Source organism: Annulohypoxylon truncatum, assembly GCF_022578515.1.
Source record: "Annulohypoxylon truncatum strain CBS 140777 unplaced genomic scaffold F4807scaffold_8, whole genome shotgun sequence".
Lineage (NCBI taxonomy): Eukaryota > Fungi > Ascomycota > Sordariomycetes > Xylariales > Hypoxylaceae > Annulohypoxylon > Annulohypoxylon truncatum.
In genome coordinates, this window is record NW_025953794.1 from 781,607 (window position 1) to 795,970 (window position 14,364).

Genomic DNA, 14,364 nt, shown 5'->3' on the forward strand with positions numbered 1-14,364 from the left:
GTCATAGCGGGTCCATGTCCCGCCAAGTATCCCAGTATATCCGAAGAAACTCCGCTTACCTCATCAATTTCTTAGACTTCGCGATTTCGAGCTTCATCAATGACCTCAATTCAATTACGAAGCACTTCATTCCACAACACCGAAGCTATTGGGGAGCTCAATTAGACTCCGCGAGTATGGCGACTTCCACTCAGCCGACGTACATTCCTAGCAAAGTCGCCAAGTCCGACTACCCCGTACGTACTTTTGTCAATTGGTCCGTGTACTAATCACTAACCGGAGACGTTTCTAGCTCATCGACAATGACCCGTACGTAACGATCTCGAAGCTTCATGAAGACCGTAGCTCAATGGATATAATTGGCGGCTAATCTATCATGGTATATCAGACATTTTCGGAGAGTAGTGGGATATGCCCGCCCATCAGACTACGTCCACGGTACCGTAGCCGCCGCGGCCGGTCCGGGTCTCCTCCTAGCGATGGAGAAGTTTGCGCCCTCGCAAGTCGGTCGAGGTGGTTTCGTACGAGCGCTGCGTCTATCTGGTGCGATTGGTGTGATTGGTGGATTCCTATACTTCTACCAAAGATCGTGCCGTACGTCTCTTCCACAACGATATCCGTTCATGCGCACCCCATATTAACAACGTATACCTGCAGTACGATTTTACGGCATGTCTGAGAACTCCCGCGAAGTAGAGATGGACATGCGAGAGATGGTCGACAAGGTGAAGGCTGGGCAACCGCTATACGGCGTTAGCTCCGTGACGCCACACATGCAGGGCGTAGCCGCCCGGCAGTCGAGGTACTCGGCACTATTCTTTGCCGTATTGCCCTGGTTCAACTTCGTCAACCACAACCAGCACGGTGTTGACACCGCCAAGTACTACCTGCGTGCCGAGCAGGAGCTGGAAGCTGAGAGGTTGGGCAAGAGCACTAGCTCGTGAGTTGGGAGAAGAGTGCGAGAGGAAACGGTGAAGCGAGGAGGGAGGAGTTGCGGTTGTGTACATATCCATCACCGATATTCGTCTGCTGGTAGACACTAGCCAGAGCTCAGAACGGCTCCGAAGACGACATGAAATGCAAAATTTAACACTTCATTTATTTTCACGCCTGCTCTGTCGAAAATGTTCATTAAGACCTTGAAGCTTTTGTACATTTCGCTATGAGTGAATCGCTATGAGGCTTTATAGATATCATGATATATGTGAGAGGGGATCCCTGTCATTTCATCGAATATCGACGTCCTCATCTACCCTTACCCGCTATCGAATTAATCCAGGTCAGATATATCCACATTAGACCGGTTCACGACGGCCAACCCGAGGGATTTATCCCCGAAAGGTCTTCCTCTAAAAGGCCTAACATATAATTATTTCCCGAGAACCAGTCTCCTAACTGTGTTGTCTGCGCCATAGATCTCGCCTGATCGTCGATATTTCCGCTATCGCTGACATCGAAATTTGCTACGTTCTCGTCTATGGGCATGAACCCTAGTTGGCTGAGATACATATTAAATTCGTTGCCTACGGGCACCATGTCCTGGTCAACGGGTTGCTGCGCCTTGGCCTCGATATACAGCTGTGCGACATTATATAGTACCTGGCATAACTGGTGTAACTTGCTAATTGAGTGTGATAAGTCGCACGCCGCCGCTAGTGACTGTACGAAATCGCCTAGTCGCTGTAGGTCCTCTGCGCTCGAGGTCTCGATCACTAAACAGAAGATTACGATAAACGGGATGAATGGCGCGTAGAGGATCGTCCTTCATATTTGTATGGTTAGTAGAGGTGTTCTATGTAAGGGAGTAGGGTACGAGTAAGATTCTCACCAGTGGATGTACACAATTTTCAGAGACTGATCTTCCATCATGCCCATTGCCTCTTGATGACATGACATCGCTGCTCGCGCGTAGTCAATGCATTCATCCGAGAAGGTCCGGGAGCGCGTGCCCGCGGGCGGCATCGCACGATATGTCAAGGCTAGCGACGAAAGGTACGAAACTTGATCAGACTTGAGCATGATTGCGAACATGCGACCCTCAGCGGTCTCGGACGCCTTAAACTGCGCATAAAGCTCCATACTTTGCGCCATCAGGTTCTTTTGTTCCAAAGCTATTATGCCGACTTGCTCAACGCGATACATATCGGACTGCCGTAGAGCACCGGGACTATATAAGCGCTCATAGATTCGGCCTTGAACTTGCGCGTGCTTTATCCATAGTGTCATGACCTCGGTGCCTGGGAACGCAGCCTTAGCTTCAGGAGCTATATGCGGTAGCGAGATGTCATAATCTTGTAAGATAGACGCCCGACCTAGTCTTAAAGACAGCCCTTTATCAAGCATATACGTGCACCAGAATAATAGGGACTTGTCAGCCTTCTTCTGTGGGCTGTCGTCTTTCATTGTATGCATCTGGTGCAGACCTAATGTCCTACACATATGAGCGGCACGTGAAGCAAGAAGCCATGCCAGTGAGGGCCGTGATATATCTATTGAGAAGCTAGCCTATAAAGGTTATATCAGCATGGATTCAGCGGGGAAATCTATATTCTAGAGTATGGTATGCCTTTCGTCACTAGTATATAAAAAATGAACTCACCGCCATAAGTAAGGCCTCTATATTCTCCAATGTTGCCGGCATAAGAAGGTTGAGTTGTGATAGTGCAACCTCCAAGTTCTTTTGACACATATGGTAATATGAATCATACCGAGCCTTCTCTTCAGGGTTTTTTGTTCCGAGGCCCGCTTCAAAGAACATATAAGCGAGGCCAGAGTTGACGAGTATGTATGTCGCATCCGTATTGTCGTCAGTATGAAAATATACTCGCCTGCATTGATCGGTGAAACGATCAACCTCTATAAAGCAATAGAGGACAGCAAGCATCATGGGGGCCGGGCCATCTGTGGTAAGTCGTCAGCGAATGAGATTGATTGATGATCCAAGGGCATGAGATCAAAGAGACGCGAAATAGTATAGAGGAGGGGTCACCATACGTTTCATTTCTCGTAATTTCTCCGCTACGAGTTCCATAGGCGGCAGGGGCAGGTCTCGTAAGCTAACCTTTGGCTGCTGCTTCGAGCCGGGGGTACGAAATTCATGGAACGACGACACAGCACGCTGGGTCTTATGTATGTTTAAGATATGACGCAGCGACGACAACGCCGCATCAATCTTGGGGACGTTCCCTTCTTGCTGTAATGGAGTCCCTTGGACGGCATGCTCGAGAAACTCACTCGCGAAGACAGTGTGTGCTGCTAAGGATGAGTTGCCCTCGAAGTCTCCCGCATCTTCCGGATCGAAAACGGTGCCTGACGACTCATCTCGACTGTTAGGGGATAACGGCGTTGGCTTGTCAGACGACTGCCGTGTAAAAGCTTCCGTGTCGGGTGGCTTGGACGCCGAAATTGGGCTTAGATTTCGTAGAAGCGTCTCAATACCACCGAGCCGCTCCTCGATTAAGTCAATCTTCCGCTCACTATTTGATTTCAATTTATTAGATCGTTTACGGCCTTGACTGAGTTGCAGGAGGTCGTGTCCTGCTTACTATTGGCTGGATATTAGTACCCGTTGCCGTGGTTCCTTGGGTTTCTGGCCAGCTCCTGTAGAACTGCATGATCGCCTAGCGCTCCGGCAGTTGGAGCACGGCGATTCCTTATCACAGCGTATCTACCAGCACGGGTATTAGTTATAGGGCTAGCGAGCTTTGCCGTAAGCTGGCAGCTAAAAGGGGACGGGGGCAATATGGGATCCCTTACCTTCCTAAGTCTGCATTGGTCACACTGTTACATGGTATTACTTAGCCAACAGGTCCTGATCTAATCATGGTTTCACAGAATTGGCCCTATGAATAACGGGGCCGACGGGCACCGATATTTACTTACTGCTCTCCGGGGAGTAGGAGACTCGGGTCCACCATTAACTTCGGTCGCCTCGGCCTCCATCGCGGGATTGAATAAACTCTTACTGCTGGTGACTCTCGGCAGTTAATCTGCCAGCATATGCAATGACTACGGCAAGACACGTGGGATGATGATTCAAAGACACATCCGACGACTCAAACTGCGAAGTCTAAATTGACCTCACACTCTTGCCCGGACGATTTACTTGGATCTCGGCACCCGCGGGTTCCGTAGAGGGTGGCTGAGTCTAGAGACCATCAGTTTTTGACTCATAAGCACATCTATGTATATAATACGGTACCAATCAGACCAACTACTGCATCTCCAAGATATGTGTTGGTATCCCAATGATATGGGATATAAAAGTTAATCTCCTAGGAGCAGGTGAGGCTGACTGGAACTTCGTAATCGACGGGATTAGGAGCTAATGGTGGTAGATATTAACGTCTGAACCCTAACTTATTATTTACCAGATAATGAAATTTTTATAATAGAATCTGTTTCAGAGAAATGGAGTGTGCGAGATTCTAATTGCTCATAAGTGAGTATTATCAAGTTAGCTGCCTGTTGTAAAGACTTAAGAGTAAGAGACTATGAGGTTACATAATCGAGCGAATTAGGAAAGACTCCGATCATCTGAGAGGCTAAACCCCGAATGGTTAGTCATTCGCCTTGTAGACCCATATGATCTGGGACGTGGGTGACTAATTTTACATAATGAGAGTCAACTTAAAGTTACTAACTAGAATTATATCCGATATCACCGATTTCCCGTTGTCGATTGATGAGATGCGATTTACTATCCCACCAACAATCTCCATTATTCCTACCAACCTCTTACCTGATAGACCCCAAGGTTTGAATATACCCACGCATAGTATAGTACAATCAAATTCGGGCTGAGGTACTTGTAGAGTCGCAGGATGACTTACAAGCGAAAGCGCACCGAAAATGACATCGCGTCCAGGTCGACGATAACAAAACGATCCCGCCATACCGAGTTACCGGACCTGCTATCGCCATTACCGAACGAACTCCTCATACGCATTCTCACATTCCTACCCCTTCCGGACTTGTTGAATATCGCGCCACTATCGCGGCGCTTCTACGATCTATTCAGTGATTCGCAGATTTGGAAACGTCTATATTACGAGCGCTTTGTCCTTCCCCGCGCCCTTCGCATCCCGGGATTCCGTAATGGTTCAGCAAGAGAAGGAAAACTCCACTACTCGTCGCGCAAGGCGGTATGGGCAGACGGGAGAAAAGGAGGCTGGGTAGATATGCATGTCGGCAACTTCGAAGATCGTTCACGGGACTGGAAGAAGCAATACAAGCTCCGACATAACTGGTCAAAGGGAAAATGCGCCGTCGAGGAACTTCAACTTGGACAAGAACAAGAACTATCACCTCCCGAGACAAGTTCGCCGCATAAGATACTCGTTAAAATTTCCGAAGGCATTGCAATCACAGCCGATGTAGCTACAGGATTACGGGCTTGGGACTTGAAGACAAAATATCTGCTGGCGCAAATTAGTCTGGGTCAAGCTGACTCGGAAATCGTGCCGAGCTGCATTACTATAGACGATCAAGGGATTCAAGACCAAATTTTGGAGATCGCAATTGGTTTCTCCGACGGTAGCTTTGGGGTTTGGAAGCTGGACATCCAACAAAGGAGGATATTGCGAAGATATCGCCACGAGAAATCTACTAATGGAGAGCTAATCGGAGTTGCCTTTTCCTATCCATACCTCCTAACGGCAACCAAATCCGTTCTTATATCCCTCTACACATTCTATAGACCACCTAGTACGGATCGTTCTGGAATCCAAGTACCAGACGGTGAGACCGCACTGGATTCCGGGAGCGAAACGATGCAAGACACGGACGATGAGCATATTTTGAAAACCTCAAAGTCAAAAATACGAAATCCCGAACCGGTAATTCTTCGAGCGCCATACCTTTTAACATCACTAAAATCCCATACGTCAAGAGCACCGTTGGCATTATCTATTCGAAAGACAGCAGCAAGTACTGTGGCTTCAATCGCGTACACATTTTCGACTCTTCAAGGATGGTCCTTGGGCATACAAGATCTACACTTGCGCCCTTCTAAATCAAAGTCTACTCCGGACATCACAGCCACCCGACTGGCATATAGTCTCCCCGTCCGGTCAAGCCCTACTCATATGCCATCTCCACCTACCTCACCAGCTCGGCATATCAACCTTTCATCTTCGTCACAAGACGAAGAAGAATTAGATGGACCTATCAACCTATGCTACACCCACCCATATCTCCTCGCAACCCTCCCTGATAACACGTTAATCTTATACCTCTGTACGTCTACTGCGACCTCACTTTCTATATCGCGTGGCATCAGACTATGGGGGCACACTTCCGGTATAAGTGATGCTGAGATAACGGCTCGTGGTAAAGCAGTCAGCGTCAGCTGCCGAGGAGAGGAGATTAGGGTCTGGGAGTTAGAGGGCAAGGCACATGGAAAGAGTATCGAGATTCGACCAACATCCAAGTCTACAGTTGATGTGGAAGGAATAGACAAAACTCCTTCCAACGACTTCGCTGCTGTTGAGTGGGACGACCGGCGAAACTGGGTCGGTTTCGATGACGAGATGGTCATTGTCCTTAAAGAGTCTAAAGGACGAGAGAGCTTAATGGTCTACGATTTCACTTAGTGATACTAACACTATTTCTCAAGCATCATGAGGACCACTACTAGGACCTTGATGTTCTAAGTAGTGTATTTAGAGGATTGAAGATACCCCGGATGCAACAATAGAAAGCCATGATCTACTTCGACCGAATCCTTTAGAGAAGTGATCAATTTGCGAGTTCTCAATGTTGCCAATATTGATAACGTAATCATCTTGAACTAGACTGCTAATGAATCATTAGTCTTGAGACAAAAAAGCAACCTTTGGTTCGGGATTTAAAAACAACTCCTCCATGGCCACGATAGATTACGGTACTCCTTACTATCCAAATTACGGGTCTATGAAATCGAGCTATACAGTAATAATGGGCGATAGCACACAACCCGAATCACAGCCAAACTCAGGTTCAATAACTATAACGTGCCGGACTGACCTCTCCTTATTATATAGAGTTTTACGCATCGTAATCAGACCTCTACGCCCACATCTCGTGACCCCAAAGGGAGAATACCCAGCAGGCTCGCCACGGCTACGGAAACACCCCCATCGCATTGGCAAAGTGAGCATCACAGAACGAGAAATCCTGATCCCTTCGAACCTGCTTCTAGATTCCGAAGCCAGCTCCGGATTCAAGGCCGAGAGCCTGTGGGTCTACGACTTCCACCTCCCTGTATCCGGAAATAATAATAATCGGGCTACGGCTACGCACACGGTGTACTACTTCGCCGGCGGCGGATTCCAGGCCCCGGCGTCTTCCGAACACTGGAAATTCTGCGCTTACTTGGCCTCGTCTCTTCCTCGGAGTCGCGTGGTCTTGGTTTCGTACCCCCTAGCTCCGCACTCACCTGCCAAGACCACTCTACCGTTTCTTAGGAGATGGCTAATACAAGAACTCCGCGACGCGGCGGCCGGCGATAGAGTTGTCTCCCTCGTAGGCGATAGTTCGGGCGCTAATATCGCGCTGAGTCTGGGACTTTGGTGCGCGGACCAGCTTGCACTGGCTAAGTCGGGTACTGGTCTCGAACTGGATTATCATCGACTCAAATCCGTCCTAGCCATCTCGCCCCCAACCGATCTGCGGTCCCCACTCAAAGGCCGAGCACCCTCCAAAGCCGAAGCGGACGCCCAGGACCCGGTTCTCGGACCACGGATCGCGGACGCTGCGGCAACAGCCTGGAGTGCGGATTCGGAAATAGAAAGGAGGAATCCTTACCTGAGCCTGATACTCGCGGACCTGGCTAATTTGAAGGCGAGTGGGATCAGGGTGAACGGCGTGGTTGGGACGGCGGATGTGCTGGCCCCTGACGCGTTGGAGTTTGTGGACAGGTGTGGGGGAGAGGGGGTTAAGGGGCAGTGGTTGGTCTGGAATGGGCTGATGCATTGTTTTCCGCTAGCTGCTTGTTACGGGCTGCGTGAAGGAGTTGAGGGTAGAGACTGGATCGTGAGGGTACTAGGGGGGGTGGCTTAGGTGAAATAAGAGGTGAGGTCTGGAGGTTTGGTGATGCTTTGGGTAGACTGTTCAACGAAACATATGTCTCTATCCCCTTTCCTCCGAAGAAAAACACGCAAATTTACAGCTAGTCAAGTATTTCAAAGTCTTCATCCGATTTGATTCGCTATTACAGGGGATACGCGGATCTCGAATTTATCCTATCTAGCCTGAATCTGTCCTATTAATACCATATGGGCTATGATCGCATTGTGCACTAAGAGGGCCAAGCATCATATAACCCACAGGGATGCTACCCCATTTGTAGCCGCAATGTAACATGCCCCGGACCCAAAGCTGCCGGTATATTGAAACTTGTGGGGAAGCCACACGTCGCCTTACAAAGGTGTCGCCTTACTTTCCAATCGGTTGCTTCCAAGGACACCACCTGATACGGATTTCATATACAGCGCCTAGGATATAACGTAAGTTCGACCGAGATAGCTTCGAAAGCCTTCGATATGCCGTCGAACTCTTAGTCACAAGTCACAAGTCGATCGCCGAACGCTGTTTCGCCGAGTTGAAGCATCGGTCCGCCTGGCCGGATCTTCTATACTTGGTATAGCGGCATAGAAACGGTCGAATGCGCCACTCAACACATCAGCTTGGATATTATTCGCTCAAGCCAATACCGAGACTCGAGTAGACGCTCTCCTAATGATTCCTAATACCTAACAATGACCCCTGTAACCGAGTATGGCCCACCGGAGATGGCTACTTACTCAACCCTGAAATCTGTACGACGGGGTTATGATGTTGCGCTACCCCTATCCCAGCCTAAGTCAATTCTGGTTGTTCTCCAGCACGATCAGCATAAATACTACCTGGTCTCGCTGCTCGCCAAGGTTTTCGATCAACCGCTCTCTGTCTTCTAAAAGTAAAAACCATCTAGCTTTACCGTTTAAATCAAGATGCTGTTTTCACTTCCCCTATTCCTCGCTCCCGCCCTCGTCGCCGCCCACGGTGCTGTTACCAGCTACGAGATCGGCGGCAAGACGTACGAAGGCTACCAGGGATTCTCTCCGGTGGCCGGGGCTCAGATCATCCAGCGACAATGGCCGGACTACAACCCCATCATGACCGTCACGGACCCGAAGATGACCTGCAACGGTGGCACCTCGGCCCCCATCGCTGCTGAAGTCGCGGCCGGCGAGAACGTGACGGCGATTTGGGCACAGTGGACGCACGAACAGGGCCCCGTCACCGTCTACATGTACTCCTGCGACGGAGAGTTCACGGCCTGCGACGGCAAGAGCAAGAAGTGGTTCAAGATCGATGAGATGGGGCTGTGGGGTGACGTGCTGAACAGCAACAACTGGGGAACCGCCCTCGTCTACAAGAACCTGAAGTGGTCGAGCAAGATCCCCGAGACCCTCAAGCCTGGAAACTACCTCATTCGCCACGAGCTGCTCGCTCTTCACCAGGCCAACACGCCCCAGTTCTACCCAGAGTGTGCGCAGATCACCGTTACCGGTTCTGGCACGGCTGTTCCCAGCGGTGAATATCTTACCTCTATCCCCGCGTATGCCGCGCAGTCTGACCCCGGTATCATGGTAAGCAATGTTTGATCTCTCATATATATGGCCGGATGCTAACCGCTGCTAGGTTGATATTTACATGGGTTCGGCTACTTCGTACAAGGTCCCTGGGCCTGCGGTCTGGACTGGCTGAACGGTATAGGAATGAGTAATGCAGCAGGAATTTACGGAATAGTTGTATCTTTCAATGATAGCATCATGAATTGCATACTTTGAAACACACATAATCTCTCCTATTGATGACATGCTTGCGAAGAAAGTGAATGGTCCACTAAGGTTATTAAAATTCGGAATGAAATCCGTGGCGGTAGCCTGACCTTAATGCATAATTCAGTAAATAAACATGTATGATAAGTGTTAGACCTATGACTCCAGCCAGTATAACCAGATAACCGTAAATATATTATGAAAAGAAACCTTAGTAATCTCAAACAACCACTTCTAAATCTATGTACATTTCCTTACTTATGAAAATAGGTAAAAAGAAGGGGGAGCAAGTGTTACGTGAAGACTATAATATTGGAAACGTGGCAAACATCCATTGGTGAAATATTTAACAAAGAGCCGATTAAAGATATCCGAGATGTTAGTTCCAAATGATTCATAAAGAGCATAGGCATAGAATAAGAGACGGAAATTAGGGTTAGTTGGATGACTCTGGAGCAACAAAGGGCAGTCTGCAGGACTTTGCCTAGAAGGTAGTGTGTTGACGTTGAAATGCGGCTTAGGTAGGGTTGGATTTTCTCGTTCATATCAGAGACCCTTGGAGCAATAACAGCATGGGAGATAATGACATATACCTACCTAGGTACCTATATATTTTTGCTTTTGTCTCAGTATAGGTACTTACTTGGTAAGTACCAAGATACGTAATTTCCGGCCCCGGAACTGTAATATCTGTAGTTGATACATCACTTAGATTTGAGACAACCTTATTCAGTCGACATTTTACCTCGCTTTTTCAAGTCACCTGCTACTATAATTACCTAAGAGGTAGGTTTCTCATTAATTATAGTCATCCTTTGTAGTTTCGAATATAGCAAACTTGATTGTGGCAAAAACAATGATCACTCACAATAGCCGTTCTTTGTACTAAAGGGTCCACTATTGGCCGAAATATGCATACCATGTTCTACGAATGATAATTCTCTCTGCAAAATGGTATTAACGACGGCTTATGGTCTCCCTTCTAAAGTAAGGACCGCGAATGCACCTAGGTAGGCAGTTTACCTCTTTTCCCTTTTACTAGATACCAAGTTTTCTTACCGGAGGCTACGGAGGGGATCATTCTTAGTATCCGCTGGGTGACCTTAGCACAGGCTCTGATATGGGCTTTATTACGAGTTAACAGCATTTGCCAAAATAGCAAACAGAGGACAAAAGCTATTATCACAATGTATACATTGTTCGAATCTTATGAAAGGCCCCCCCTTTCATATCGCTTAAACAACATATATTTTAAATCCCATGAGAAAAGTTCAAAGACCGGCAAATAAAGCAGAATGAATACCAACCCCTTTCTTGCATGCGCCATAACTAATCTGAAGTACTCATTGCTAGGTCAAGAAATGGCATTACTAAACCTCAGTATTTCGGTGTGATATTTTTAGAAATAAAGAGGTATCAAGTCTATAACTCCCAGGTTTCAGAAAAATAATATATATGATACCACCTAGAGATGTCAATAATTATCTTTCCTTATCACTGCAAAGCTTAAAATGTCGACTGCAAAGAGATTACCGTACAGACACCCCGGGGTCTATATCCCATACACCAATGCCGGCATTGGACCTCATGACTGGTGGACCAGTGATCCTAGGATCACTGAAAATGGATTTATTTATGTTGATTCCCTCGGGCGAGATAGGGTGTTGTTGGTCCAGTCCGTGAGTACTGGGGAACTTTTTGTCAACAAAATTATAAGAGCGACTGAATTCCAAACGGTTCTACCCGCAGAGCTTCGGATTTCGACTACGCCGGAAGCAGATTGCCCCTTACCTACACCTCATATCGTGGAAGGGAAATTGAGAAGGCAATTCGATGAATGTGTTGCCTGGCAATGGTTTAACGACGGCACATATTCCATGTATTTCAGGCAAGTTTCACTACTAACTTCCTACGATTCATGATTATTTACAATTCAACTTATACAGGTATTGCAACGGCGGCACAATGGGGGGATTAATCGAGAAATACCACGCGCATCTCCGGCCGGTCCCGGAGAGTTTTATTTGGGTACGTATCATCCAAAGCTAGAGAATAGTCTGCTCAGGATTATTCAGCGTCCAATGAAAGTTTTGAATTTGAAATAAGACTTAGTTCTCAACACATTGAAAAAATTGAAATGCTAACTTCTAGTTCTATAGCTTGCAATTGAAAGGTTCTGCGAAATCATCCGATACTTTCACGGGGGTTTGATACCGAGACAATATGGCGTTGCCCCTCATGCTCTATGGGACAGTAAGTACATATTTCAGACTCTTTTACTCTGGGACCTAAGTAGAAGATCTAATCAATCTGCGAATAGGAATCTCCCACCGAGACTTCGCACCGAATAATGTCTTCATACATTATGAACCAACTCGAGGAGGCCGTGTACCCAATGCCGGTCTAGAAATGAATGCTTTCCCAAACAGTGAGTATTCGTCGACACTAACTCTACACCGTCCAATATCCGAAGAGTGTTATAGGAAGAGAAAGTACTAACCTTAAGTTTATAGTTATTATCGGTGATTTTGGCGAGGCAGCGCTGAGGACCGATAACCCATTTTTCATGCCTAACGGTGTTTTCGGACTTCCTACGTTTCAATTGTGGGAAGACGTGGTACGTACCTACATAAACTAATAACCATATTCCTCCAGGTCCTCCTCGGGCTCCTTTGCTACAGTGGCTAACTTGTAACAGTAGGTAGCATTATTCTATTGGCCTGTTCCAGACGGTCTAATTCCGTCACTTGGGAATATATTGGCCTCATTAAGATGTAAGGTTAACGGGTTCACATATAACTAACATGTATCTTAGATACTTGATGGGGGAGTGCCTTCGCTCATTGGCCCAAACTCATATCCCTGATATTCCCGCCCTTATCGACCCAATAAACGAAAATCCAATGGCCACAGTAAATGGCCACATGCCTGCCGGCGATATTCCATACTCGAATGATCTTATCAACACTCTTAGCGAGTTTGAGTTCCCAGGCGGCGCCCTCGGCGCTGATATATTCGGCAACCACATCAACGCGGCTGGTGTCGTTACACCCAATTATCGAGTTATGCCCAGATTTAACCGGATTAATAACGTTAGTATGTAAAATCGAGCCCCCCTTTTCCTCTTAACCCATCCATAGAGCGAAAGTTCCCTGAGGGAGCTAACTGATGGGCTTTTGCTCCTAACACATGCTTGGAAGTTCCAGAATTCCTCTCTCAAGAAGAAATTACTGACTCGTGTTGCTGTAGTTCTGCCACTAGCTCAAAGAAGAGTCCGCAGATATCGAGGTATTCTTCGTCCAAGACCTGCCGGGTATTACCGTGATATCGATGTGTCATGGACGAGACCGCCGAGGGTCATGCCCTACGAGTAAGTTAAACCATACTTTTATGTCGGCTGGGTTATGTTCGGGGAGGTTTATAAGAATATCATCTTAGATGCCTACGTACCGTATGATTTTTAGGAGATGTAATTGATGCTAACACCCCTTGGACAGGTACTTGGGCGTACCAGCCCCCCCGCCTCCATTGGCCAAGTAAGTGAACACCGAAGTCATCATCATCCCTTCTCGTTTCGTACAGGATGTGACATCCATGTTCTCATTCAGACTTAGAATTGCTGACATTAATGACTTTCAAAGGGCCAAGAAGGGTAAAGCAGCACACAAATGCCCAACACCAGAGCGGGAGCAAAAGCGGCGAAAGTTGCGCCATGTAACGGCATGGCATCATATTCGGCCCAAATACCAAGTTAAGAGCCTACAGTATTATCCCATAAAAATGACAGATATTAACGACGTCCCACCCCCGGCCCCTTACCCACCTTCGCCGCCAGGAGGCGACTCAACATCACCCGGAGAATAATCGGATTACGATTCAAATTAATATGATCATAATGGGGATGAATTGGTGGAAGTAGGATAAAGGGGTTGGTAGAGAATGCTGGACAGTTACTCTGACCTCTAGTAGCTCCCTGGGCCGAAAGGTATGTGTTAAATGGAATTGCCTCTAGCGAGACTTCCTCCGGATTGGATATTCAGTATATATAGAATTGCATTGTTTGCTTTTATAACTTTTTTTTGTTTATCCTGTTACCTGGTATGTACATAGATAGAATCTTATTCCTAGATTTTTTAAGCCATATTTATGTCGGAACCAATTGGGACAAAGGGGGCCGTGATAGTGGTTGACGTTTCAATTGCTACCCAAACTCGTCCCGGCTTTTTCTTTGACATCAATTAATTGAGAGCGAAGCGTAAACGAGTTAAAAGTGGTGTAAGTCAAAGAAGGTGGTCGAACTTGACCATGGAAGAGTAAAAAAGACATGATTAAGGCGTTACTCAATTAACACCTTAGCTGAAGCCATACTAAGAGCCGTCCCTTTGACGGTTGTTACCACTCAGGGATTAGGAGGTAAAATACAATCACATGGCCTGGTAGAACAGACCCCACCTAAGGATACCCAGACCATAAACATTACATGACTTACACCTACCTACCTAATGTCTTGTGTCAGAGATGCCAACAGCACCCTGGCTTACAAGCAGTCGATGAAAAC

The 14,364-nt window shown here is 47.2% G+C and overlaps 6 protein-coding genes across 6 annotated transcripts; 5 read left to right on the forward strand and 1 right to left on the reverse strand.

The window, feature by feature from the left end:
- Window positions 1-118: 118 nt before the first annotated feature.
- Window positions 119-1,097, forward strand: F4807DRAFT_417255 (NADH-ubiquinone oxidoreductase 21 kDa subunit). The gene is made up of 4 exons (XM_047997218.1): window positions 119-236; window positions 293-309; window positions 389-594; window positions 658-1,097. Exons 1-4 carry the CDS (start codon window positions 177-179, stop codon window positions 942-944), a joined length of 570 nt encoding a protein of 189 aa, XP_047856529.1. The 5' UTR covers window positions 119-176; the 3' UTR covers window positions 945-1,097.
- A 208-nt stretch (window positions 1,098-1,305) lies between these two features.
- F4807DRAFT_450640 (fungal-specific transcription factor domain-containing protein) lies at window positions 1,306-3,942 on the reverse strand (the record flags this gene model as incomplete). Its single annotated transcript, XM_048000147.1, has 7 exons — window positions 1,306-1,762; window positions 1,829-2,505; window positions 2,600-2,901; window positions 2,995-3,476; window positions 3,546-3,667; window positions 3,757-3,780; window positions 3,883-3,942. The coding sequence occupies 7 exons, from the start codon at window positions 3,940-3,942 to the stop codon at window positions 1,306-1,308; spliced, it is 2,124 nt and encodes a 707-aa protein (XP_047856530.1).
- A 649-nt stretch (window positions 3,943-4,591) lies between these two features.
- On the forward strand, window positions 4,592-6,728 carry F4807DRAFT_385324 (uncharacterized protein). Its single transcript, XM_047995828.1, has one exon. The coding sequence runs from the start codon at window positions 4,824-4,826 to the stop codon at window positions 6,591-6,593; it is 1,770 nt and encodes a 589-aa protein (XP_047856531.1). The 5' UTR covers window positions 4,592-4,823; the 3' UTR covers window positions 6,594-6,728.
- Window positions 6,729-6,936: 208 nt separating this feature from the next.
- On the forward strand, window positions 6,937-8,040 carry F4807DRAFT_458216 (Alpha/Beta hydrolase protein; the record flags this gene model as incomplete). Its single annotated transcript, XM_048001169.1, has 1 exon — window positions 6,937-8,040. The coding sequence occupies one exon, from the start codon at window positions 6,937-6,939 to the stop codon at window positions 8,038-8,040; it is 1,104 nt and encodes a 367-aa protein (XP_047856532.1).
- An 838-nt stretch (window positions 8,041-8,878) lies between these two features.
- Window positions 8,879-9,809, forward strand: F4807DRAFT_417268 (glycoside hydrolase family 61 protein). Its single transcript, XM_047997219.1, has 2 exons — window positions 8,879-9,614; window positions 9,667-9,809. The coding sequence occupies exons 1-2, from the start codon at window positions 8,973-8,975 to the stop codon at window positions 9,730-9,732; spliced, it is 708 nt and encodes a 235-aa protein (XP_047856533.1). The 5' UTR covers window positions 8,879-8,972; the 3' UTR covers window positions 9,733-9,809.
- Window positions 9,810-11,295: 1,486 nt separating this feature from the next.
- On the forward strand, window positions 11,296-14,070 carry F4807DRAFT_417270 (uncharacterized protein). The gene is made up of 9 exons (XM_047997220.1): window positions 11,296-11,694; window positions 11,753-11,834; window positions 11,966-12,059; window positions 12,127-12,234; window positions 12,320-12,422; window positions 12,622-12,902; window positions 13,056-13,176; window positions 13,304-13,342; window positions 13,448-14,070. The coding sequence occupies exons 1-9, from the start codon at window positions 11,318-11,320 to the stop codon at window positions 13,668-13,670; spliced, it is 1,428 nt and encodes a 475-aa protein (XP_047856534.1). The 5' UTR covers window positions 11,296-11,317; the 3' UTR covers window positions 13,671-14,070.
- The last annotated feature ends 294 nt before the right edge of the window (window positions 14,071-14,364 follow it).